Source organism: Coenobita brevimanus, chromosome 114 (assembly GCF_032717465.1).
Source record: "Coenobita brevimanus isolate Jiangsu-jjx chromosome 114, ASM3271746v2, whole genome shotgun sequence".
In the NCBI taxonomy this organism is placed as follows: domain Eukaryota; kingdom Metazoa; phylum Arthropoda; class Malacostraca; order Decapoda; family Coenobitidae; genus Coenobita; species Coenobita brevimanus.
In genome coordinates this window covers 3,064,162-3,091,661 of record NC_137067.1, presented here as the reverse complement: position 1 = coordinate 3,091,661, position 27,500 = coordinate 3,064,162, and the positions used below count along the sequence as shown (strand labels likewise).

At 41.3% G+C, this 27,500-nt stretch overlaps 3 protein-coding genes across 4 annotated transcripts in view; 1 reads left to right on the top strand and 2 right to left on the bottom strand.

Annotated features, from left to right (window-relative positions):
• The window catches only part of LOC145418420 (uncharacterized), a 367,504-nt gene that overhangs the window by 166,163 nt on the left and 173,841 nt on the right, over window positions 1-27,500 (top strand). The gene's annotated exons all lie outside the window — the stretch shown is intronic.
• Window positions 38-12,685, bottom strand: Roe1 (grpE protein homolog, mitochondrial Roe1). Of its 2 annotated transcripts, XR_013900690.1 has the most exons (6): window positions 12,526-12,685; window positions 8,556-8,757; window positions 4,885-4,998; window positions 3,688-3,804; window positions 730-1,150; window positions 38-657 (listed from the first exon to the last, which is right to left on the bottom strand). XR_013900690.1 is itself a non-coding variant. In XM_080286803.1 (5 exons), exons 1-5 carry the CDS (start codon window positions 12,606-12,608, stop codon window positions 956-958), a joined length of 711 nt encoding a protein of 236 aa, XP_080142929.1. In that variant the 5' UTR covers window positions 12,609-12,685; the 3' UTR covers window positions 38-955. The 2 variants fall into 2 exon arrangements, 1 of the variants encoding a protein (XP_080142929.1); XM_080286803.1 differs by having other exon boundaries at window positions 38-1,150.
• Window positions 15,826-27,500, bottom strand: part of LOC145418419 (uncharacterized) — a 102,891-nt gene continuing 91,216 nt past the window's right edge. The window contains exons 12-16 of the mRNA XM_080286829.1: window positions 23,486-23,635; window positions 22,843-22,961; window positions 22,060-22,382; window positions 21,365-21,729; window positions 15,826-20,897 (exon numbers count right to left, since the gene is read on the bottom strand). Coding sequence (XP_080142955.1) covers window positions 20,448-20,897; window positions 21,365-21,729; window positions 22,060-22,382; window positions 22,843-22,961; window positions 23,486-23,635 — 1,407 coding nt within the window. The 3' untranslated portion in view covers window positions 15,826-20,447. The remainder of the gene's footprint in view (window positions 20,898-21,364; window positions 21,730-22,059; window positions 22,383-22,842; window positions 22,962-23,485; window positions 23,636-27,500) is intronic.

The window sequence follows — 27,500 nt, the reverse complement described above, 5'->3', positions numbered from 1 at the left end:
CTATCTTTGAGTTCTTTGTCACCCCAAACATGAGAGAGAGAGAGAGAGAGAGAGAGAGAGAGAAAAAACTCAAACTCTAAAGTCTCTCTCTCTCTCCCACCCAACATTCCCAGTCATTTTAAAATCCAAAAAAGTCCACATCTCTCTATCCAACATCTCGAGCTGCCAGCCACAAGAACAATTCACTTGTGTTTCGCGTTAGGAACAACTCTGCTGGGACAAATGTCTGGAATTACTGAGGACTGACTACCACAACGTTCTGGAATATTGACCATTTACCTGCCATTCTAGGTCGGCAAAGGTTGTATTCTTGTCGACTGAGGAAGTTCCCTAACACCTTTCCCTTACTGATTTACTTTGCTGCTGCATTTTACTGTCCTCTTCTGTGTGACATAAATCCCTCCAATATCACCATACTCTGCCTAACTGTCCTCTTCTGTGTTACATAAATCCTTCCAGTATCACCATCCACTTCAGTGTTATATTAATCCATCCAATATCACCATACTCTTCTGCGTTACATAAATCCTTCCAGTATCACCATATTCTTGTGTTACGTAAATCTTTCCAATATCACCATACTCTTGTGTTATATATATTTCCTTCCAATATCACCATATGCTTGTGTTATATATATTTCCTTCCAATATCACCATCCTCTTCTGTGTTACACAAATCCTTCCAATATCACCACCCTCTTCTGCGTTATATAAATCCTTCCAATATCACCATATTCTTGTTACATAAATCTTTCCACTATCACCATCCTCTTCTGTGATACATAAATCCTTCCAATATCACCATACTTTGCATAACTACACATAAAACCATTAACCAGTCATGTCCAAGAATAAATCACTAAGGAAGAGGTGTTAGGGGCCTGCTTACCCTACGAGAATACAAGCCAGCGCCATAAACAAAGAAAAGACGTAAAGTATCCTAAAGAGTCCCTGAGCTAAGCCTTCACCACTCCGACCTGCGCAGACCTGATACAGCGTGCGTGTAGCGTCCAGCCATTGCGAATGATTTGTGCGATGGTTCCAGGGGGGTGGTCAGGGAGGGGCACTTCGAACATGGCCTCCTGCAGCGACGGGTCAAATTTGTCCCCCACTTTGGGCTCCACCGGCTCCAGTCCGTGTCGTCGAAAGACCTGTGGGGCGTAGAAAAACCTCGCACCAAGAGCATATCACCGCTAATTCTAATTCCTGTTGCACCAAGAGCGTGATGATCGTTTGACCCTAGTCCGTATAATTTAGCCTCTTGTATACTTCACTGTGTGGCCAGATGTATTTTTTTAACGCAAGAAACAAGGAACCAAAGGCCAGAAGCCGGCAAGAGTGCTCCTTCCAAGAATAAAATAAAATGAGAGAGTCAAATTAGCCAAAAATTACCACAGCAGATGAGAAAATGGTAAAGGCAAAATTCTAACCACACTTACGACCACCGCTTAACTCTACTGGTTAGTTTAACCGTCAAGCACCTACACTCAGTTCTTATATCGGAGGGGAAGAGGAACTTGACAGGTTGGGGATGATTGGGTGAATGCAACACAACCGAATAACACTGACTAACCCAAATTTCCCCCTCAGATATATGGTGTCAATTTTTTCATTCATTCATTGCCAGACGCCATGTATCTCAAACGGGGTGGCCAAGGGCTTAGAGTTAATTGTTTTACAGGGAGGGGCACTAATCCTCCACCAACTCCACTTGACGTAGGGATGCCAACAGCATCTGGTGTTCCCAGGCGGTCACCCATCCAAGTACTAACCAGACCCAACGTTGGTGTCAATTAATAATGCCAATGAGTGAAGAGATTAAGAAGCAGATCTTGAACTTGGCTCTCTCTCTCTCTCTCTCTTTTTTTTTCTTCCTAAAGGAATGGTTTGCGTGCTCCTGGCCTTTGGTTCCTTCTTCTTTAAAAAACAAACAAACAAACAAAAAACTGTCAAGTGTATCTTCGCCTCAATAAAAAAAAAACGGAGTATAAACGCCAAAGAGATAAATATAAGGGGATAGATGGGGGCAGTATGGTCTCCGCATAACCTATCCCCTGCAAGGCAAATGGACCTGAAGTTAGGGCGTCAAAGAACGGAGAAATTCAGGGTAGGAGACTGCCCTGGGTCCCTGGTGGCCATAGAGAATTAAAACTACCTCCTGTCTGTCTTCCTGGAGGCTAAAACTCAACCAATGCAGGCCAGGCAGACCAGGGCAAGCCAGGGCAGGTCAGGGCACAGCAAGGCAAGGCAAGTCAGGGCACAGCAAGGCAAGGCAAGTCAGGGCACAGCAAGGCAAGGCAAGTCAGGGCACAGCAAGGCAAGGCAAGTCAGGGCACAGCAAGGCAGGGCAGGGCACAGCACAGCAAGGCAGAGCACAGCGCAACTAGGCAGGGCAGGGCAGGGCAAGGCAAAGCAAGACACAGCAAGGCAGGGCAGGGCAGGGCAGGCAATGCAAGGCAAGGCAGAGCACAAAACACCAAGGCAAGGCAGGGCAAGACAGAGTACTAAAAAAAAATAATAATAAAAAATAAACAAACAAAAGCAAGGTAAAACATAACAACGCAAAGCAAAACAACAAGAAAGCGAAGCAAAACATGGGAACACAAAACAAAATGACAAAGCAAAACAATATGGCAAAACAACACAATATCTCAAAGCAAAACATGGCAAAGCACGACAATATGGCAAGGAAAAACAATGTCGCAAAGCAAAACAACAGCAGGGCAAAGCAACCAAGGCAAAGCAGAACAACAGCAGGGCAAAGCAAAAAACAAACTAGGCAAAAGCAAAAAAACAAACAAGCAAAGCAAAACAAAGCAATATCTTCAATCCATTAACACATTTTAAAGTTTTTCCAAGTGATTTTACACACAAGGAGGAGGAGGAGAAGAAGAACGAGGAGGAGGAGGAGGAGAAGAACGAGGAGGAGAAGAACGAGGACAAGGAGGAGGAGGAGGAGGAGGAGGAGGAGGAGGAGAAGGAGAAGAATGAGGAGGAGGAGGAGGAGAAGGAGAAGAATGAGGAGGAGGAGGAGGACAAGGAGGAGGAGGAGGAGGAGGAGGAGGACAAGGAGGAGGAGGAGGAGGAGGAGGAGGACAAGGAGGAGGAGGAGGAGGAGGACAAGGAGGAGGAGGACAAGGAGGAGGACAAGGAGGAGGAGGAGGACAAGGAGGAGGAGGAGGAGGAGGAAAGAATTAGTGGCAAATTGTGTGCTGACAGAATTACTGGGGGAGAGGGAAAGTACGATAGAAAGAAGGGATGGAAAATCAGAGACTGACTAGGAGAGAGAGAGAGAGAGTGTGTGTGTGCAAGGGATGGAAAATGAGACTGACTAGGAGAGATAGATAGATAGAGAGAGAGAGAGAGAGAGAGAGAGAGAGAGAGAGTGTGTGTTAGTCTAGGGGGGAGGGGGATTAAGACAGAGAGAAGGGACGTAAAATGAGAGACTGACTAGAAGAGAATGTGTGTGTGAAGTGGAGGAGAGGGAGACAGATTGATGGAGGGGAAGAAAAAGGAGAGACTGACTAGGAGAGCATGTGTGTGAAGTGAAGGGGGAGAGGGAGACTAAGATGGAGGCAAAGAAAACAAAAAAAATAACCCACCACTCAATGCATGTAACCCACCCTTGGCTTTAAACCCCCTATGCACTACGATAAAACGCACAAACACAACAAACAAACGCACTCACCGACAAGAGCTGGGTCTCCGTCATCACCAGGCCATCGTATAGCGTCTTGAGGTCACCAGGTACGGACACTTTCTCTTCAGGTACGCTATCTATCGCTTTACGGAACACATCGGACACCTGTAAAGAAGTGAAGGTGTGAGCTAGAGACAGACAGACACACAGATGGACAGAAACAGGCAGAGACAGAGACAGACAGACACAGGTAGACAGACACAGACATCAATAAAGAGACAGACAGTGGCAGAGACCAAGAGAGACAGAGAGAGAGAGAGTGGTCAGAACTTCACTTCTTTATTTGCTCAAACATTTCAGGATAAACACAACCCAAACACAAGTTCGTTTGACGTAGCGGCAATTTGCTTGTGGCTGCCCCATCTGGGATTAATATGTCTGGTTGAAGATAAATATTTCCTTCAGCTTATATTTCTTATCCACATACACTTGTCAAGCAGCCATTCCACATACTCCTTCTACAGCCTGATGCCACAATCCCATAAGGGGTGGCCATTTGTTTTTAAGTTAGTTCTTTTATGGGGAGGGGCACTAACCCTCTGCCAACCCACTTGCTGACACGTAGGGAACATGTATGGGTTGGTTATATGGTTACCACCCAGCATTGTAAATGGTTTCCTGGCTTACAGGAAACCATTAGCCTTGTCACTCAATGTAAAGCCACCTGAAAAGAAGAGTAATAAAAAGTGACAGGAAAGATGGGAGAAACAGGAAAAGAGGAGGACAGACAAAGAAAAAGAATGATAAAGGTGAAGGAAGACGCAGGCAGCACTACATCAAGTAAGTGGATGATGACCGTTACCACCTACCACTTTCTGCATATTACCAAATTATTTTTAATTTGTTTCATTCATTCATTCATTGCCAGACGCCATGTATCCCAAACGGGGTGACCAAGGGCTTAGAGTTAATTGTTTTACAGGGAGGGGCACTAATCCTCCACCAACCCCACTTGACACGTAGGGATGCCAACAGCATCTGGTGTTCCCGGGCGGTCGCCCATCCAAGTACTAACCAGACCCAAATTGTACCTCAGTATATTTCTCAACCCAAAGATGATTCTCTCTGACACAGTGCATCTAGGAGGAAACTGATGAACATGCTCTAAAATTAAAGGGGGACAGTGGATTAATAAAGGAACTTTTATCCGTATTCTATCCAGCAACCAACTATCCTTCCCCTTACCTCTAAAAGATCTTTACAAAATCCCTGTATGCCAAACTGCTTAGCGTCTGATATCTGCTTTTCAAGACGAGTTCTCACATTCTCACGGTCTGCTAAGGTCCTCTGGTATTTGTCCTGGAAACAAGAGGAAACATTAGTAAACACAAAGAACACCAATAAAGAGGACATTCAATAAACATTAGTAAACACAAAAATCTATCTATCTATCTATTGCCAGACGCCTCAATCCCGTTTGGGGTGGCCACAAACAAATCACCTCCAAGTCGCCCTGTCCCCCGCCATTTCACTGCCCTGCTCCCAACTCACACCCCCCTCTCTCATATACCTCTCCACCCCATCCCTCCATCTCATCCTTGGCCTCCCCCTCACTCACATACACTCTCTTCGTCAGTCTTTCACCCTCCATCCTCTCCGCATGGCCAAACCACCTCAGTGTGTTCCTCATAATGCTTCCTATCACATCCACATCCACACCACAACGCTCCTTTATATCCTCATTCGTCAGCCTGTCTCTCCACGTGACTCCACAGGCTCCTCTTAAATAACTCATTTCCACTGCTCTCACTCTTGACTTGTGTCCTTCCAACAAAAAGGACATTCAAAAAACATGGAGGCAACTACAGACAGAAATCCATACCTGTACAGTAAACCAAAAAAAATATTATTGAGCCTTTTACCACACATGCTTGATTGATTTATTGATTTACCACACATATCTTTCTGAAACATGGGCAAAAGCATTGTGATATATGGAGCAGTGTGTGATTATAAGTGCAAATATTATCCTTGGTAATTACTAGGGCTGGAAATCGCACAAATGTTCACATTCTGCATGCTGTGTTTTTTGAGGCACTGGGTTAATAGATTCATGAGTGGCCTAAAAAAAGTTGTGTGCCCTTCAAAACTTACGTGTCCTAAAAAAGTCGTGTGCTCTACAAAACTCGTGTGCTCTACAAAACTCGTGTGCCCTACAAAACTCGTGTGCCCTACAAAACTCATGTGCCCTACAGAACTCGTGTGTCCTACAAAATTCACCCATTTTCACATCCATCATACCCCAGACGTGCCATAAAGTAATTTCTTTGCTGACTCTACCTACTGCTTCAAATCAATGTTATCATTATCGTCAAGTACTGTATAGAGTCGTTTATTAATGTCAACGAAAAGCAGAAAATCACCATAACAGATCCCAGTATAGCAGGTATCAGATTTAATGGACTTCATGATGCCCACCAAACTTCCGTCAGTTAAAATGATCATTATCATCATCATCCGGACCTCCTTTCCCACCCTAAGGCAGGGTGAGGAGTAGCAACATCCTGACAGCCCAAGTTTGACCAATCCGATAGGCCGCGCTTCCATTCACTCACCATTCATTCATTCACTTAAAACAATGTCTGTTAAATGGGGCACAATACATGCAATCCCTAGGCTTTCTATTCCAACCTGGCCTGAAACTGCCTCTCCCCACTGCGATTCCTGAGTTGTAATGACAGGCTATGGTAACATTGCACTAGTCATGAAGATGTGCTATGGTAAGGATGAGGAAATAAGTTGCAAAGGGGCAAAATTATGGGCCAAGTTAGTGTAAAATGGATATAGTTTTCATTTCCAGTACTAAAATATGCTACTCTACTTGGAATCCCACCTTGGGAGGGGGTGTACCATTGGATAGAAAAGATTAACGGCTTTATCGGATCAGGCCTTCCCCAAAATTAGTCTGTTATAGCAAGGGTCCACCGTATGATAATTTATAAAGGAAGCCCACCTACATTAGACATGAATTTTACTAAACCTGACCTCATTATCATCATCATCCAGAACTCCTTTCCCACCCTAGGGCAGGGTGAGGAGTAGCAATGTCCAGACAACCCAAATTTGCCTAATCCAATGGGCCACGCTTCCATTCACTCACCATTCAACTGCCTGGAATCCTGGCTCTATCTGATAAGCAAAAAACAATCACCACATTCTGTACCTTCCCATAAATGTATTCGATTGAGTCAATGACAATTTTTAAAAACATATCTATGGCATTAACTAAGGAATTACCTGTACAGTATAGAAAAATTGCTGTAATATTTTGAAACTCATCCAAATGTGTAATAAGGACTCACGCCTGTATTCTCATAGGTTAACGAAGCTCCCTAACACCTTTCCCTATGTGATTTATTTAGTTTATTACACTTTCCTGCCCAATGCTGTGTTATATAAATCCTTCAAACATCCTAAGTGATTTATTTTGCATTGTTACACCTTACTGCAGAATCATCAGTTAGGGAAGCTCCCTAACACCTTTCCCTAAGTGATTTATTTTGCTATTACACCTTACTGCCCTATTCTGTGTTATATAAATCCTTCAAAAATCACCATACTCAGCATAAGTAATATACAAAAGGGTATTAACCAGCCATATCCAAAAACAAATCACTAAGTAAGAAGTGCTAGGGAGCTTCCAGAACATACTAAAAAGATATTAACAAGCCACATCCAAAAATAAACCACTAAGGAAGAAGTGCTAGGGAGCTTCCATAACATACGAAAGGATATTAACCTGCCACATCCAAAAATAAATTGCTAAGGAAGAGGTGTTAGGGAGCTTCCATAACATACGAAAGGATATTAACCAGCCACATCCAAAAATAAATTGCTAAGGAAGAAGTGTTAGGGAGCTTCCATAACATACGAAAGGATATTAACCAGCCACATCCAAAAATAAATTGCTAAGGAAGAGGTGTTAGGGGGCCTCCTCACACAACATGAATCCTGCCATTACTCTCTGGTTATATATAAACATTAATTCCCTTCCTATCCCCCAAAAGGAGGATTTTATTTATCTATTCATTATTTCTTTAAGAGACAAAGAATGGAGGATGGAAAAACAAAGGAAATTAAAAAAAATAAATAAAAAATGATGGTAAACTAAATCTATCTATCTATATATAGCCAGACGCCTCAATCCTGTTTGGGGTGGCCACAAACAAATCGCCTCCACGTCGCCCTGTCCCCCACCATTTCACTGCCCTGCTCCCAACTCATATACTAAATCAAAAGGGCAGGTTCAGTCTGCAGTTCACCAGATTTAAATCCCAATGAACCTGGGGCCACAACAAAACAAAAATAAAAAAATACAATAAAACAAACAAAAAACAGAAAAAAATAATAAAAAATAAAAATGACTACCGTACCACAACCAAGAAAATAAACAAAAACAAAAAATTAAATAAACAGAAAAAAAAACAATACAAGAATTAACAAAACAAACAATAACAAAAATAACTACCACAACCAAGAAAATAAACAAAAACAAAAAATAAAACAAATAAAACAAAAAAAAACAATACAAGAATTATAACAAAACAAACAATAACAAAAATAACTACCACAAAGAAAAAAATAAAATAAAATAAAATAAATAAATACAAATAATTATAAGAAATAACAAAAATAACTACCACAAAAAAAATATATACAAAATTTTGACAAAATAAAATAATAATTATATATATAAAAAAAAAAAGACAAAATAACAATAACAAACTATCCACTAAGCAAACCTTTAAAAAAATATATATACTGTATCCACGAAGCAAACCAGAAAGTCATCAACCTTCCCCAATAACGACAAACTTTCTTCCATAACAACAAAAACAACAGCACATGAGGCCCACCTGATAATCGGCAACTTTCTCCACTAACGATTCATTTTCTTTCGTGAGGGCGGCAATCTTCTCCTGGAGGTCTTTCTCTGCCGCTGAAACCTGTGGGATCTCCGCACCTTCGGCCCCTGTCGTTGGCTTCTTGCTGGCCTCGGAACTCTGTGTGGCCTGGCCCGCCGTGGCACTGAGGGGGTGTCGACTTCTGTACATCCACCTGCAGGGGAATGGGTTAATCAGAACACCATCTCATATCAGTATCATTCTGTTGTGTTGTATCATTTCGTGTGTGTCAAATCCAGGTCCACCTTACAAACAGTCGGGTTACAAATATTCACACTTAAGAATTTGTGCATTCAGTAAAATAGTCACTAAATTATTAAATGAGATATTCAACAATTTATTACAAAATACGCTTTGTCTTACTGCTTCTGCCCAACTGTAGGCTGACGTAAGTGTTCTAAGCACAGTAAAAGGCTATGATGTCTGGTTGGTTTAGTGGATTACATGCATTTTCAATTTACAAGCAGTTTCTTGGTACGTAACCCATTCATGAGTGGGGGAGGACCTGTAGTATTGTGTGTATCATATCCTACCGTTCCTCTAATTTCATTTCGTGTTGTTCGTTTTATTTTGAATAGTCATACCGTTTGTATAATTTTCTGCCTAATCATCTGTATAGTTTCATACCATAACACTATCATTTTGTATCATTTCATACTGTTTCATTTGTGTTTTGTAATGTATCATAATATGTATCGCGTATAAAGACTCCAACGTGCATCATCAGCCTTGCTCACCTAATGATGGCTCTCCATACTGCTTGATCTCAGGCAGCCTCCCTGTTCAGTCCCTTATCCCTCTCTACACATTGCTTGATCTCTGGCAGCCTCCCTATTCTGTCCCTTATCCCTCTCTCCACATTGCTTGATCTCTGGCAGCCTCCCTATTCTGTCCCTTATCTCTCTCTCCACACTGCTTGATCTCAGGCAGCCTCCCTATTCAGTCACTTATCCCTGAGGTCACACTTTACGACCTCATCCCAGGTCTTTTATGGTCTGCCTCTCACAACCCTATCCCTGACACTCACACTGACAAATAAGTGGTGAAAATTTTACGACAAATTATCTTTCATAACTGTAAATTTAAAAATAACACATGATACTATCAAGCACCAAGTTAGCTTTGTTGATGTTCGAGGTGGCATCCTTACAAAACTCATCCGTCCCAAAATTATTACAGTTAGTTAGGTTAGGCTGAATTAGGCAAGGTTAGGTTGAATAGGAGATGCCACATTAAGCCCAAAACTTGGCACACACACTACATACTGCCAGAATTTCAAGTTTCCGGTTTTATTTTGCGGTCAATGCATGACACTCCTATAGAGGTGTTTTTTCAAAGTAATATTGTGTACAAATTTTTCTTATTTAAGGTGGGTCCCATGCCTAATAATGTCACAAAATACTTGGTGATGTTGTTCAAATGTTTTGTGGTGCTGGTTATATACGTCAAGGGACGAAGATGTATCGGTGTTACACATATGTACAAATATTTCTTAATTTATCCTTTCATTCAAATACTCCCAGGGGTCACCAGCAAAGGTATTAAAAAAAATACGGCTTTCGTCAAAGAGATTGTGATCCCCAAAGACAGAGATTGCAGGGGCATAGGAAAAAACTTGGCAAAGAATCTATGATTCATATCTCAACTCACAGATGCAGAAACGTTTCACTATCTGAGAGGCAGTAACAGTTAATACATGTATCTACAGTATTATTGCCGAGAGATAATATGCATAAAACTGCTTATATTTCATGAATACCAACCATTATAACCACTGCCAGAATATGTTGTGTATACGATAAAATATAACAATCAGTATGACTAAGGAGCTATATTTGTATTCATCTTTACATGAACTCACACCATCGTAAAGTCATGGATATTCCTGTCAAGTCAAATTAGCCGATTTATCTGCTGTAAAAAAAATACTAAATTCGCTGATATCTTCAAAATTTCGCATTTCTGCAACTTTTACAAACTATTACAATCATAATTATGTTACAGTTTACTGAGGAAATAATACAAACGGGATTGAGGCGTCTGGCAATAGATAAATTCTGTGCCTGGGAGCCCTCCTGCAGTTTTACCAGGGACAAAAACATGATGCTGTAAAAAAGAAAACCACCGAAAGAGGAGCTCGTAAAGTAGATAATGACCCACCAAGTATCTCCGTACAAAATCTCAGTACCAAACAATGTTCCTTTTGTGGTTAGGTCAGGTCCTGGTTGGCTTAATTAGCATGAAAAACTGACGAGGTTCTTAAATCACAGTAAAACCTCCCTATAACAGACTAACTGGGTGGAAGCCTGAACCAATAAAGCCAAAAATCCGTTATATCCGATGCTCTCCCTTGAGGTGGGATTTCAGCCTCAAGTTTGACAAATAATGAATACAACAGCATATTCTAGAACTGAAACTGAAAACTATACTCATTTTACACTAACCTGGCCTATAATTACTGCAATATCTTTATACTTATGCAGTCTACCAACCTTTAAAACCTGTTACACCAAAAAGGCTATATTAGGAGGGCAAAAATTAAAATCGTGTCCTGTAGGATGGTGGCTTTGCTGTATTTTCAATGATCCTGCTTCCAAATCAACCAACAGACTAAATCTCAAGGTTTGATATTACAAGTTGCCAATCTGCGGTTCTGGGATATTTCCATCATAAATGCATAGTCTAATACCTGACTCTATGGTAACCATTCCGCTGCAGCAGGTTAGGTTAGGTCAGGTTAGGTTAGATTAGATTAGGTCAGGTTAGGTTAGATTAGATTAGGTCAGGTCAGGTTAGATTAGATTAGGTCAGGTTAGGTTAGATTAGATTAGGTCAGGTTAGGTTAGATTAGATTAGGTCAGGTTAGGTCAGGTCCAGAAAAATATACTGCACAATCTGAGGGGTGTATTGGCAACTTGTAAAATTTACCATTCTAAAATATAACCAATATATTTCTTGATATTTAATGCCTGAAACTTAAAAAAATACAAAAATGTAAATGTAAAAACCCATTGTACAAGGAGATGTTCATGTCCAACCAAATCTGCCTAACTGAGCTGGAAGAAAATAAAAATGGTATTATTGTCATTTATTACAGTCACGCCCGTCTGGTATTTCTGACTTTTTCTGTGACATAAACTCCTCAAATCCGGGGCAGTCTTCTCTATGACAGTTCCTTCAAAAATGTCTTAGGTATGGGTTAAGTTTAGTTACGTTACATTAGGTTAGGTTAATTTAATAAAAAAAATAAAAATAAAAAATTAAAATAGAACTGTTTCTCCATAATTAGGCTCAGAATCATTCAAAATAAGGGTAAATCCTTCCCCTAGTGAAAAAAAATGAAAACTAAGTATATGGGTCAATTTCGAGGATTTTTTTTATTTGGTTTCAACCCCCAATAGGTGTCAGGGATCATTTGGGGTGGAAATTAATGTAAATCATTCGAAATATGGGCAAATCCTACCCCTAGTAATAAAAAAAAAAAATCAAAATACCCAGACTGTAATAAAGGCCAAAAATTACATAAAAATCCCGGGCACATGAAGCTTATGAGAAAGACAATTAAACCCACTTGGACAATAGGTAAAGAGGGGCTGTAGGTGCAGGATACGTGGGTTAAAATACAGGCTATGATATGCTTGCTGACTCCTGAAATTAAAGCTGCCATGGCCCTGAAATTAAAGCTGCCATGGTCCTGAAATTAAAGCTGCCATGGCCCTGAAATTAAAGCTGCCATGGCCCTGAAATTAAAGCTGCCATGGTCCTGAAATTCTGAAAAAACAAAAGTGTGACGGGTGATGTAATACTTGGGAGATCGTCTGCAGATTCACCAACCCTATTTCAGCCAAACTACCTTATCCTCACATGAGATTTGTATATCAAAAGATGCACGGCGTCATAATATGCTCTAATTATCACTTACCCTAACGGCATGGTCCTCCTGAAGGGCGTGGAATGTCTATAAAGGGTCCTGGCCAGCATCGTGGACCTGTTTACGCTCGCCATGTTGATTCTGAGCCAGATCCAGTCCCGCTAGCTTTGTTCAGGGGGTCGCTAGTATGCAGCTCAACACAAAAAACTACATATTCTTACAAGAAAAGTGCTTTTTTAAATCTATAGACTGTAGCTGGAAGAACTACTAAAACTTTACAACCTCGGTAAAACTGTGAACTCTAGAATAACACTATATTAGAGCCAAACGTTATGTCGCTAAATATGAGCAACGATACTCTCTTCAAATTCCTGACATTGGTTGCATATGCTTCCTTTCTATAATTTTCCCATTACTCTTTTCCTGTTTCGTACTTACATTGCTCTTTGTTTTCAGTAGAGCCTGCCTGATAATCTGGGATCACGTTTCGACATCAACAGGCGAATATCTATGGCAACGCATCACCAATCAAACCTAATCATGAGGATCGTATCATTATATCACCTTTTTAGATCATCAAATTTCATGAAACTATGACTTGGTATTCAGGCTATGCAAAAGGCCTAATTTCGTCTGCTAAAGGGAGAGAGAAGGAGGCTACAGTTCCCTCCTGAGCAGCAGAACGTTAGCAAGGAATCACAACCACTTTTATGGGGCATATCTGGTTGTGGCGCCGCAACCCACTAGACCACCGGGCATCTAAAATTTTGTATGAGGGCAATGGGACTAATTCACATTGGTATACAGCACGAAGGTCCAGCCCTGACCTCCCTGCATGCATTACATGTTCCATAAAAGGAAAAGCATCCAGTGTCACAGGATATAAAGTCAGTCATTATATTTGTTAATGGAAGAAGGAAGGAACCAAGGGCTAGTAACCAGCAAGATTGTCCCATGAAAAAATAACCACCCTCTTTATGAGTGCAGGCTTCTTGTTTTAACTCATGGCAATAGCGACAGCCTCACATGCCCCAGAGTTGAATTATGTGAGCAATAAACCCCTATCACTCCTCAGATGTAAACCTTTATGGGCCCCACCTATTCAGAGTGCCATAACCCACTAGATCACCAGGTGTTGTTGGGTTATGTGGTTATCACCCAGCGTTGTAAATGATTTCCTGAATTACAAGAAACCATTTGGCTTGTCACTCAGTGCAGAGTCACCTTAAGGTTGCACTACATCGAGTAAGTGGATGATGGGCGACCCCCCTACCACAAGTCTGTCTACCTATAGCCAGACATCATAATCCCATAAGGGGTGGGCAATTGTCTTTGAGTTATTTGTTTTACAGGGAGGGGCACTAACCCTCCGCCAACCCACATGTTGACACACTGGGAAACGTGTACAAACTCAAAAAGGAGAAATGAATCTCACAGAAACAGGGTAAAACTAATTTTTTATTGATTTTCATTCTTGCTTTGAGCAATCAAAAACTACAATTGGTGAATTGTTTGCTGTATGGGAAGTAATATCAGTTTCTAGTAACTGTCTGCTGTATAATAGTCATATTCTAGGAAGCACACAAGATTTCATAGTACCCCTTCCTTAGATATTTACCAGGCATATTACACCTAGATATTCCTTTACATATTCTGTTACTGTGTTATTGATATATTTCCTGTATACACAGCTGATATATTCCTAGTACAGTATACACATAGTTTGCCTTAGTAACATAACCTCATTTATGCTAGTTACTGTATATAATTCCAATATAGATATGTGCTATTTATAGTTATAGTAGACACAGTTGTTAGTAGTAGAGGAGGACAAGATGCAACAGACAGAATAAATCACTAAGGAAGAGGCACTGAGACTCCCGGTATGCCACACAGTATAGGACCCTTTATCCTAACAGGTACAGGTCCAGTATATATCCTAAGGTCATTAATATACATAACCATATATATATTGATATTAATACTATCACTCTAACTATTTATATCAAAGTAACAACAGGCAGTCTGAAGCTGTAAATGATCTAGAGGCAAGAACACTTATATAATGCACCACCAGTTAATTTTTTTTTTTTACATCTTTTACTACTTCTGAATGCAAACACTATACAGGGTCTAGGTCTTACAAAAACATCACTTGCAGCTGAGGCGTTTGGAAGTGAAGGCAGACGAACCCAAAAAGAAGACGAAAAAAGAGGGATGAATTCAAGTTACTGGTAAAAGTCGACTGACGAACCCAAAAAGACAAGGAAGAGAAAGACGAAGATGTGGAGAAGGAAGAAGAAATGAAAAATGACAAAGGAGAATAAAAAGAGGGATGAATTTAAGATACTAGTAAGAGAAAATTACGAGAGACTGTTTGTTTCATAAATTCCAACATCAATGTCTAAAAATGGATATAAAAATCAATAACTGGGCTACAGATGTTCGTTATCTATATTCAAACACCAAAATTTGAGAACAAAGTGCGTTTATTTTCTCTATCTCAATATCTGATAATTAAACTGAGATATAGATGTTGATTTCTGTATCCCAACAAAAATCTCACAAGAACATGAACCCAGTGGACTGCAGGCTGAAGTATCCCTCTTCCTTCAGTCCACTATCTAAATTTGGGGACTAGGAGGGCCCTGAGGGACATATGTATAGCCTGGTAGTGGAGCTGCCTGGATATATCAGTGTCACCACAAGAAGGCAGCCCCCTCCAGCAGTCAGTAGAAGAGCAAGCCCCCCCTGGGTCCACCTCCTAGGGCAAAAATACTTCAGGAAACAAACAGCACACATGGCTTCATTTCAAATTCAAAATAGTCACACATGGTCTTTGTCTGCCTTCACCCCTAAGCACCTCATTTTTGAAAATGTGAATGCATTTGCATAATATTTTGATTAATGCAAGCAGCTGCATTGAATCATTTGCATAATACATATTGCAAAAGGTAAACAATTTCCGAGCGGAGAAGTAACACGTAACAGTAAATACTCCATCAAAGTTGCCGGGACCTAATATATAACACTGACAGTTAGTTCTCACTTAAAGCCTCAGGAAAATAATAACAATACCGATAATAAACTGTTTCGTTCATAATGGCTTCAACATACTGGCATGCATCGGCCCTTGGTGACCTAATGGCGGCTCTCCACACCCCTTGATAATAAAAGTTAAAGCCCCAACACTACATCTTTTTAGCACAGGAGTTGTGGGTTAGATTATTTTACCTCAATCCCAATAGCATATGATAAAAAAAAAAACAGATACCTCTTTGGGAACAGATCTAGGAAGGCTCTCGCTTGGCCCGTTATAACCACTTCACCACCAGGGGCCTTGGATGTGTGCAGGCAAAATGCTGCTGAAAATGAAACAGCTTTGAAAAATACTACTTTACATGAAACAGGCTTACTTCTGGGTCTTGACTGAGAGGTTAAAAGCAAGGTCCAAAAATATCCTAAATTATCCCACATCCAACTTCATCACAATTTTATACGCATCACAAGGAACTCAACTGAAGAAGAGACAATGAAATGGTACAAGTCAATCCCCCTGTGGAGAGTAGAAGCTTGACATTAAGGTGTGACAATCCCAAACACAGGGCAGGAGGCTGACTTCAGTGGCCTGCACCCCTGGTAGTATATGTGTTGGCTAGATCTCAAGGGCTTGGCTTTGAATGGAACTATTACTGAGCTGCTGTTTCTTGCCCTTGTAGTCCTTCGTATTCTTCTCGTCTCCTCTCTCTTCTGTTCTGCTCTCTCCTCACCTCAGTTCTGCTCTTCTCCCTCTCTCTCTCTTCTGTTCTGCTCTCGCGTCTCCACAGTTCTGCTCTTCTCCCTCTCTCTCTCTCTGCTGTTCTGCTCTCTCCTCTCCCTTCCCAAGCCTCTTGAACCATAATGCACAGACAACACATTTCAAACCACGAGCTGTGCCGTCATATCACCAGGCATCAGCAAAGAACAGGTGTTACATCAATTCCTTACAAATACTTTATACAATGGCTTTAAATGAGAACTAACCATACCTCATGCTTCCAATAATTAACACTTAAAAAAAATGTGGTTGAATATGCAAGTGCATTCACGAAACATTGGTTCTTCAAACGTATCTGAGAGGAGATATGCAGTTTTAGACAACAATGTTCGCCCACACTTTTGAAAAGAGATGGAAGTATTGTGTGTTGAACAGGGCCCCTATCTCCACTGGCTGTCTCTTAGCACCTCTTCCTTATCAACGTATTTTCAGCACTCTTCTCCTGTGTGTTGTGTGTAAATTATATCAATGTAACTGCAGGCTTGTGTGAGCTCAGAGGACTCCTGGAAACTAGCCCCTTCAGCTGGGCATTCCCTAAGATCATCTGTGGAGGTTATGCTGAAGGACTATCTGTTGTGAGAGTTGCAGGTTGTGTGTGTGTGTGTTCTGTGGCGTGAAGGGATGCTTTATAGTGAGAGTCTTGTGGGTTGTGAGGCATAGTGTTTTTTGGTACTGAAGCAAAGGTGATGACCACATTGCAGTCTGGCTGGGTGGACTACTGGCTCTCTGTAAAGGGAAATCTCTGCGGGATAAACATCTGGTGTGAGTTCATGAAGGAAGCTGTTTGACTGTGGTAACTGTCTGTGCTGTGGCAAATAAATAGCTAAGGGAGAGGTGCTAGCTCCTAACCTCATGTAAACAGGACCCCAGTACAACACAGCAGCACACCAAGACCTCTATACCTCTATGCTTAGTCCTGGTACCACCTCTAGAATATATTTAGCTTATTCCACATCTCAATCTCAATGCATCACAAGCTTAAATAAATTGGCTGGGAAGTGGGACGAGACGAGGCGAGAGGAACACAGGCCCCGAGGCAGCACAAGGTCAGTCACATGTAGAAAAACAGGCTACACAAACTCCTACTAGACATTGGCCAGGCGTGGGTTCGGCTTGCCTAAGACACGTACACTTATAAACGTTAAATGCATACCACAGGAATCTCGGATATTTACGATATACACAGATATTGGTCAGGCAGCCGTTACAAATCCCGCTGGGTACATGTGGGTCCGGTTGGGTTACGCGGTGAGGCATATCAATACAAAAGTCACAAAACACAGTCAAAAATGAACACATCTTCGTGTGCATAACAGGAGCAAGAAGCAACTTCCTGACAACCCTGATGATATAAGGGCTGTACTGTAGCAGCCACACCAGGCTCTAACACCTTTTCCTAAGTGGTTTATTTTCCTCATTACACCTCAATAATTCTCCTGTATGTTTATCATTTAAATCCAGTTTGCATCAGTAGCATACACGACGATGCTGAGGCATACCGTGCAGGATAAATCACAAAGGAACAGGCATCGAGAAACCCCCATCAGCATCTAGAGTACAACCCTGAGAGTCATATCGGGGAAACAAACACATACACGGTTATACAATGGTGGCGGCCATCATCGGAAGTTTTTGAGTTCGGAAATATCACAACTTTTTCAATAATAATAATAATAATGAATGAAAGAATAATAATAAAAATGATGATAAACTACTGGCAGATTAGCTCAATAATAATAATAATACAGTAATAATAATAATGATAATAATAATAATAATAATAACAATAATGAGGCAAATTTGCAATCATGGGTACAGTCAGATACAAAAGTCTGTTTCCCCTTCAGCTGTAACTCACGGCTGGGGTTACAGGGGGGCGCAAAGAAATCAACTCTTGCAGTCTCTCAAATTCTCTAAATACACGAAACACAAAATAACTCAAGGTGAAAATTTAAAGTTTCTGCAAAAACTTAGTGTTAAAAAAAAATTATGGATTCATTTGGAAGCCATATTGAGAACTCAGAAAAAAAAATAAAAATAAAAATAAAACAATAATAATAATAATAATAATCTGTACATTTTAGGAACCAAATTTGCAAGAATTATGGATCAATTTCAGAAGCCACATTAAGAACTCTGAATAATAATAATAATAATAATAATAATAATAATAATAATAGCAGTAGCAGTAGTGGTGGTGGTGGTGATAGTAGTAAATCATTTTGGAAGCCATATTGAGAACTATGATGATAATAATAATAATAATAATAATAATAATAATCCATATATCAGGAGCCAAATTCATAAAGAACTGCCATGCGTTTTTATCATAGACTTGCTGGGGAAAAAACAGATGCAATACGGACTTCAAAACTCCTCTAGCCTCTCACACACACACACGTCTTCAACTGCTTGTTACAATATCCTCTTGGTCATCTCTAAATTCACCACAGACAGTCCCCTAGTAAAGCGAGAGGTGTGTGTGTGTGTGTGTGTGTGTGTAAGAGAAAGGGCAAGATGTGTGTGGGTGGGTGCCTGGATGTTTGCTGTGTGTGTGTGTGTGTGGGTGGGTACCTGGATGTTTGCTGTGTGTGTGTGTGTGTGTGTGTGTAAACTAGTCTTCCATTCTATCACAACTTCTTACAAACAACTAGTAGTGAATAAACTCCCTAACACCTTTTCCTAAGTAACTCATTTTGCTTCTTACACCTTCCTCTCATTCCTGTTGTATAAATCATCCTAATATCATACTCTGCACAGCTAGCGTATAAAAAGGATATCAACCGGCAATATCCAAAAATAAATCACTAAGGAAGAGGTGTTAGGGAGCTTCCTCAATGCACAAGGATACATGTTTTGGCTCAAGGGATGTGTAGCAAAAATATCAAACATATAAATTTTGGCTTTTTTTTTTTCAAACTCAAAATTTGGCTTTGGGATTTTTAAAGATATTCAAAAATTGGTTACTTTTTTACAATATACCTTTTTTTTTTTTCACTGGCAAATTTGGAAACCTGCCTCAAGGGTTGGTATGGAACTGGTAGTGTTGGGTGAGAGAGAGAGAGAGAGGTTAGACTGAATTTCTTTTTCTTTCTCTCTAATTTTCGGGCAAAACAGGGCCCATCTTTGGAGAGTGTGGCCCGAAAAATTAAAGAAAATAAAGAAATGAAGCTTTAATCTGTGTCTCTGGATTCTGTGTAACCCAAAAAAGAAATTAAAGAAATGAAGCTTTAATCTGTGTCTTTGGATTCTGTATAACCCAAAAAATTAAAGAAAATAAAGAACTGAAGCTTTAATCTGTGTCTTTGGATTCTGTGTGGCCGAAAACGTCAAAGAAAATAAAGAATTCAAGCTTTAATCTGTCTTTGGATTCTGTATAACCCAAAAAATTAAAGAAAATAAAGAAATGAAGCTTTAATCTGTGTCTTTGGATTCTGTGTAGCCGAAAACGTCAAAGAAAATAAAGAATTCAAGCTTTACCCTGTATCTCTGAATTCTGTCACCAAAAATGTTAGAGAAAAATAAAGAAAATGGAGAATTCAAACTCTACCCTGTCTCTCTCTCCCACCAAACATTTCCAGGCCTCACATTGGATCTATATATGAAACTGTGATGTGCAATTTCTTCCTCTTTTTCAACTTATTTCTTCAACTCTTCCACTATTTCTCTTCACCTTACTCTGGACTTGTGTATATATATAAAAAAGTATGAAAAAAAAAGAGCTAGTTCGAGGACTTCTACTCCCAGTTCCTGACTACTCAAAGCCAGACATCTCCCTCAAAGCACTTCAGTATTATCAACCTGTCTTGATATCAGCGCTGAGAATTACGTCAGTTGGAAGAATCAGACCCACATACTGAAATTACTGTGATGAGCTCCAAATGAGGGTCCAAGTAGGGCAAAAAATGGTTTCATCTCCACAATTAACCCTCTTATGCTCAGGACAACTCTGGCTGTCTAATGCCAGATCATTTCACCCCAGCTGAGTGAGTCATAGGGGCCGCTAAGTGCCAGCCCCTCTTCAGTACGTGGGCATGATTCAAGAAGAGCATTACCAACACTGCAAGTCATTACAAAGAAAGGTCAGCCATCCGTCGACCTTAGATTATAAAACAGTAGCTGTCTTAAACCCAACAAAACCAACACCTGCTGTGTCTCAAACCTTGACAGGCTCGTGTTTTGACAGGAGGGCTTCCAGGAGTCTTAGCTTTGCCTTGGCGTGTTTGTAGTCAAGGTAGGTCTGTTCCATGGCGCCACGGTCCTCCTTCTGCACCTTCCTGCCTGTGTCCCTCTCAAACCTCTCCTCGTAGTCACGGAGGGCACGTCTTAGCTTCTTCTTCTCCTCCCTGGCCTCCTTCTTCCTCTCTCTAAGTTCACTCAAGGGCAGGGCATGTAGGTCGGCAAGGGATTTCTGGCTACCTTCCTCAGCGGTCTGGTCTGGGAGGGATGGTGGCGTCTCCTGCACTGGTGAGGGGGCTGGGGCCGTAAGAAGCTTCTCTCCCTCATCCCCCTGCAAGGAGCTGCGGTGCTGGGGGGAGGCAAGGGTGAAGTCCATCGCCACGTGTTCGATGATTGGCGGGAGCTCTATCATGTTCTCCTTCGTTCTCTGTAACAACAAAAAGAACGGTTATTCACAGGTATATCAAACCAAAAAGAACGGTTATTCACAGATATATCAAACCAAAAAGAACGGTTATTCACAGATCTGTCAAACACACAAATTTTGGCATTTTTCAAACTTGCAATTTGGCTTCATAGATGCCAATGGGATTTTAGAGATACTGAAAATTCTTATATCTTTTTACAATATACCTTTTTTCCACTGACAAACTGGGAAATTCATATCACCAGCATCCTGGCTTTTTTTCCACATCTAACAATATCCAAGTGATTATTTTCATGTGATATGATCCCAACTCTTCAACTCTACTAATACTTTATGCAAAACAGTAAAATGAACACTTCTCCATGCAGTTAAGTCTCTCGATCATCAGGATAGTGCTAATTCTGATTGTTCTCACGAAAATGCAAGCTATGTTAATATGAGTAAATCTGTACGTTCTTTTAACTTACCGATGACGACCGCATGACAATCCTCTTCACTTGGCGGTAACGGTCATAGAGGGGTCGGGCCAGGTCGCGGTCCTCCCTGGTCTGGGGCCTGCCGTGGATGGACTCGTAGTAGAGGAGGGCCTTCTGTAGCGCCGTCTTCTCGTCCTGCATCTCGGTAGTGCTCATGTTTTGCAGGTCAATGGGCCGCCCCACCGCTGATCGCTTCTCCCGTAACCTGTCCTCAACGTGACGGAGGGTGTCGGCTGTCCCGGAGGTTGGTGTGGTTTGTGGCTGGGCCCCTGGGTTGGTGGACTCCTGGCATCGCAGCAGAGACAGGGGGAACACTGAGGGTACCGTCATGAGTCCGGCTACATCGTCCTTCATCTCTGTGGGGTCAGAAGGAAATGGTTTAGTTTTAATACATGGCCTTGTAACAGCGCTATTATTTATTTTAGTGCATGTGGTTTAATGACAGTACTATTTATTATCTAATTTTTTATACATGGCATTATACCAGTACTATCTATTCACATAGTCTGTATATATGACGGCTCCTTCTCCCGTATACCTCTCTGTTCCATCCCTCCACTTCATCCCTGGTCTCCCCCTCCCTCTATCCCCCTCCACCTCACTCACATACACTCTCCTAGTCAGTCGCTCCACATGGCCAAACTATCTCCAATAAAGTTACAAAATTCAATTAAGGGAACACTCACGCTTCAGTTCCTTCCGCGCCTTGCTCAGTTCACTCATGTACTTCTTGATCTCCTTGTGTTTCATCTTCTCGCTATGGGACGGCCGGTACCCAAACGCTGCCTCAAACTCCTCCTCATAGCGCTTGATTTTCTTCTTAATGGTGTTGATGTTCTTCATGAGGATCTTCACGGCACTATGGCCTGGGGGAGGGGTGTGACGGTCCGGTCCAGGGGGAGGTCCACGGTCCAAAAAGGCCTGGGAGGACCGCGGCGACACCATCACGTCATCGTCCTCACTTGCGTACCAACTGGCAGAGCTGACCGCATCATCGTCATCAAATCGACTGTTGGGAAAAGAACACGATGTCAGATATTGATGTACCGATACTCTTGCTGAAAGAACCCACAAGTAAATAGTGTAATACTGATACTCTTGCCAATAGAACCCACAGTTAGACAATATACCGATACCCTTGCCGATAAAACCCAGTTAGATATGTTGTACCGATAAAATGCCAACAGAACCCACAAGTAGGTACTGTTCTACCAATACTCTTGCTGATAGAACCCACAGTAAATAATGTTGTACTGACACTCTTGCCGATAAAACCCAGTTAAACATTTTCATACTGATATTCCAATTAAACCCACAGGAAGATATTGTGTACTGAGATTTTTGCCAATATAATCCACAGGTAATGCTGTAGTGATATCTTTCGTCTTGTCACTGGATTTATTGGTAAACAACCACAATTTTATCAACCTACCAAGGGATAAACAGCAGAAAGGAGATGCTGTATTTACCTGTAGCGGTGTGCGGTGCGGTGGGAGGTGTCTGCGGAGTCCCTCATGCCCCAGCTGCCTCGGTCGCTGGTCACAGGCTCGCTGTCGTCAAGCAACGCACTCAAACCCGATGATGGTGCCTGTGGAAAAGCATAAAAAAAATAAATAAATATGATGATGCAGTTGAAAATGATACATCCTAATCACACACCCCCGTCTCTCATACACCTCTCCACCTATGCTCACCTCATTCTCAGTCTTCCCCTTCCCCTCCACCTCATCCTTGGTCTTCCCTTCCCCTGATGCAGTTGAAAATTATACCTGATACATACTATTCATCCATCCTCACACCCTCCTCTCTCGTACACCTCTCCTCCTCAGTCTTCCCCCTCTCCTTCATCTCATCCTCGGTCTTCCCTTCCCTCGACTCACTCTCTCCTTAACAGACACAGGATATAAAGCCGAAGATGAGATGGAGGGATGGAATGGAGAGGTGAGAGAGGGGGGTGTAATTTGGGAGAGGGGGCAGTGAAGTGGCACTGGACAGGGCAACATGGAGGCGATTTGTTTGTGGCCACCCCGTGTGGAATGAAGGCGTCTGGGTATAGATAGATAGACAGGATATAATGCAATAAACAGAAGGTAGTGGCAGAGCTCCCCTTACCTCTGGGGCAGCACGGAGACCCATGGAGCAGGGGGTGACGTCGGCAGGGATGGGGTCATAGCGCGTGGGTTCATCATCGGAGGTAAGGGAGCTGAGGTACGATGATGACTTGCTCTCTTCCTCGGCGGACTGTGACTGGCTTCCACTGTCCTGTTGGCAAAAAGAGAGAGTTAGGGTCACTGCTACACAATACCTGTCTATTTATCAACTTTTTACACTATCTATCTATCACCCAATCCTCTCTCTACTGACTGTGACTATTGCTGTCCTGTTAGAGAGGGGGGGGAAGATAGATTTATGATTACTGTTACACATCACCTATCGTCCAATCCTCCTCCTCTCTGTCTTCCTCTCTCTCTCTCTCTCTCCCTCTGTCTGTCTGTCTCTCTCCCTCTCTGTCTGTCTCTCTTCCTCTGTCTGTCTGTCTCTCTCTCTCCCTTCCTCTGTCTATCTCTCCCTCCCAACCTTCCTTTTTCTCTCTCCCTGCCTTTAACCACTCCACACAAAACTGCAAGCGTATATACAAATTAAAAACGAAAATTAAGCCAAAAATAAATATTGACAACCACGGAACTGTATTCAAAGCAGATGTTGAAATTCCTGATGCATAAAGAGGCATAGATCAATGTTTAGATTATTAGTGCATGAGAGAGAGAGAGAGAGAGAGAGAGCTAAATTGTTAGTACACATGCAGAGAGAGAGAGAGAGAGAGAGAGAGAGAGAGAATAACACGTCATACAACGGTTATATTACGGTATTATATTTACTGCAACTCTCGTAAGATGACGCAACACATCCTTCATTGCGACTCATTCTGTGATACACTTTAATTTCCTCTTAGATAATACTGACAGGAAATATAATAAAATAATAATAATAAATATAATAACACGTGTTAAATAAAATGGTGCAACGAAGAGCCGTACCGTATTTTAAATTGTCTCAGTATTTTCCATAACACCTCTTCCTTGGCGATTTATCTTTGACATAACTAACACAGAAATAATAATAATAATAATACGTGAGTTAAATATAATGGTGCAACGAAGAGCCGTATTTTGTCTATTTTCAGTAACACCTTTTCCTTGGCGATTTATCTTGTACATTACTTCAGCATCATCTTTATTACTAAGGCAGCCTATATTGATATTAGGGATACAAGCAACACACGAGAATAAATCACTAAGGAAGAGTTGTTAAGAGGAATTAACAAAAATACGATTCTTGTGTTTCTCTCTCTCTCTCTCTCATTCCATAAATATTTTCATGTATGGATTATGACTAAGTGTTGCAAGAACGCTTGATTTGACTAGTAACCAAGGAGACTCATTCCTACCTCAACACCAATACAACCGCGGATTAGTAGGCCTATCAGCTATGCCAGATAAAATTAACCTACAAAAATAAGTTTAATAAATCTAATATACTTATAAACCAAAATTACAGTATTAACTTAGAGGCGTCAAGATCTTTTATAAATCCTTCCCGATATCATCTCTGAAATTCTAGAACTTTCTTGTATTTGGAACCGGGAGAGCAAAACCCGTAGACTTTCTCCAGTTCCGTAATACCATCTGATATCCTACTTAAATCGTTTTTTTTGCTTATGCCAGCTATATGGGAGGAAATTAAAGGTAAAACTAGTCAATTTTAACATATATCTATAATTCACGCTGTTCAGTTTCCTTTAGAACTTTGAACATGACGGAAGAAATCGTCTCAATCTCCCCAACGAACTTACTACACATTACGGTAAGATTCACAATGGAAAATAATGTACATCAACTTTCCAATATACCATTTAAACCCGACTTGGTGATTAATTTAAAACATCAAAAAAATGACACATAACGAATACAATAAATACAAAAATCTTCAAATTCCTTTTTATCTATCAATCCCCATTATTTTTGTGTTTTCCATTTTCCAGCAAAGATAATTTATTGAATGTAATACCTTATGGATAATTTTCATTCTTAGTCTTCTTAAACAGAACTGCCCGCATCAGCAATAAAAATAATAATAATAATAATAATAATAATAATAATAATAATATCGTCATCAAGACTGACTTTTTTTCAATTCCTTCACTCGATGCACTCTCATCCTAAATTTGGCTGGAATTTGCCTAATATCACTAAGATACAATGCTAATCACGAAGAAGTGCTACGGGATGAACGTAGACAAGCAGCAGTTCCTTTTTCTGCTCCTGGACTACACAAGCTGCAAAGGGACGAAAATCTTGGGTATTAAAAAAAAAATCAACGCATTTTTTTTCAACGTCTCACCTCCCACTGCGCACAGCCGCCCCTGGTCCACGCTGGCTCTAATTCCAGCAGCATCTTCCTGCTGCTTCTTCTCCTCCTGCTGCCTTTGTACTTAAGTTCCTTGTACTGTGGTGTTAAGTATCGTTATCACAGACGAATATCACAGAAATTGACGAATGGCTATCACCCTTGCGTTGTGCTTGCGTAAAATCTTGCGCCAACTTGCGAACTCTTGTAAAATCTTTCAGTAATTGCCTAACGGGTTGGTTTACCACACGGGATATGACTTATACCGCGGTTAAGGCACGTGCGAAGGGTGGGTTGCGGGAGTGTGGCCTAACGCGTCCGTCTGGTCCAAGCTCCCGGGAGCTACTGAGGCGACACGGGCGGCAACACACTTACGTCACGAGCACCCCACATTCCACCTTCAGAGGCACGGAAATTATAAAGCACCTGACCAAGTTAAAGTCCTTGGCGGTCAACCTATCACCATATTGTTTTATTTTTTCGCTTCACCTTAAAATTCACGCTAATCTGACCCTGGTATATATGGCAGCTGCAAAGGTGAACATGAAAATATAAACTCGCAGTGCCACATAAATCGCAGGCTTAAGGGCGTTTATAAATACGAAATCCTGTTTACCTCAGCCCCCAGGGTCCACACCACCTCCCAACTTTTGACCTTTTAGATTATTTCCCTCCCCACACGCCAAGCTCAGTCAAGTCTCAAGAATAAACGGATAAATTTTAACTCCTTTGTGATCCCTCGCGGGTAGTTAGGCCAGAGGGAAAGCGGATCGAGGCGGTTACTTTGGCACTGAAACACGGTCGCCATCTTGGTTCACCACCTGGCAACCCTTTATTCCTCTTTATATTTATTTTCCCTCCACATACCGTCCCCAAGCAATTCCCATTTATAAAAAAGAAAATTTATTGCTTTATTATGATACGTTGAAAGGGTGTTGTGAGAAAATTAAGGAAAATATGACTTTTTTGGCAACACATCACGGTCAGTCCATCCTTTGCCAACCAGAGCGGCCATCTTGACGCCGGGCGGAACAAACGAACATAAAATCAATTCCTCATCGAAAACACAATTTATTCTCCCAGGACGAACAAAGGAAGGATATTATAAAGCCTTCCCACGCATGTAACTCACCCTGCAAGTAGAAATAGAAGCAGGAATAAGGAATAATGCGTAAGAATGTTCTAGAATCTCGCCAGTTCAAACGCGAGTACCGCCTAACCTTCAAGGCGTATTTATTAACTGCCTTAGCGCCCTCCTCCGCTACTGATGACAGTTATAATTGTTTTAAAAAATAATATAACTGTCTCTTACTCTTCTCCACTCCCCCCTCGCCCCCCAGCCTCTCTCTCTCTCTCTCTCTCTCTCGTCACCAGGATATTGAAGCAAAATAAATCGCCAATGAAGGCCTCTTACGACATCTTTAAAGCCACTTAGAACTAGCTCACTCGCTCCCTCTCTCATACAAATTTCACCCCACATCCTCGTCTTTTGATTCTCTCTCTCTCTCTCTCTCTCTCTCTCTCAATCCAGATATTTCTACCAATGGACACGTATCGATATCTTTATCTTTTCACTAGATCCCCAACTAGGTAGAGCTATCTTATCTCTCTCTCTCTCTCTCTCTCTCTCTCGTTCAGTCACATGCATGAGTCACCTGGCCATTTGCAGTCTCTCTCTCTCTCTCTCTCTCTCTCATTTAATCTTACCCTATTTTTCTTT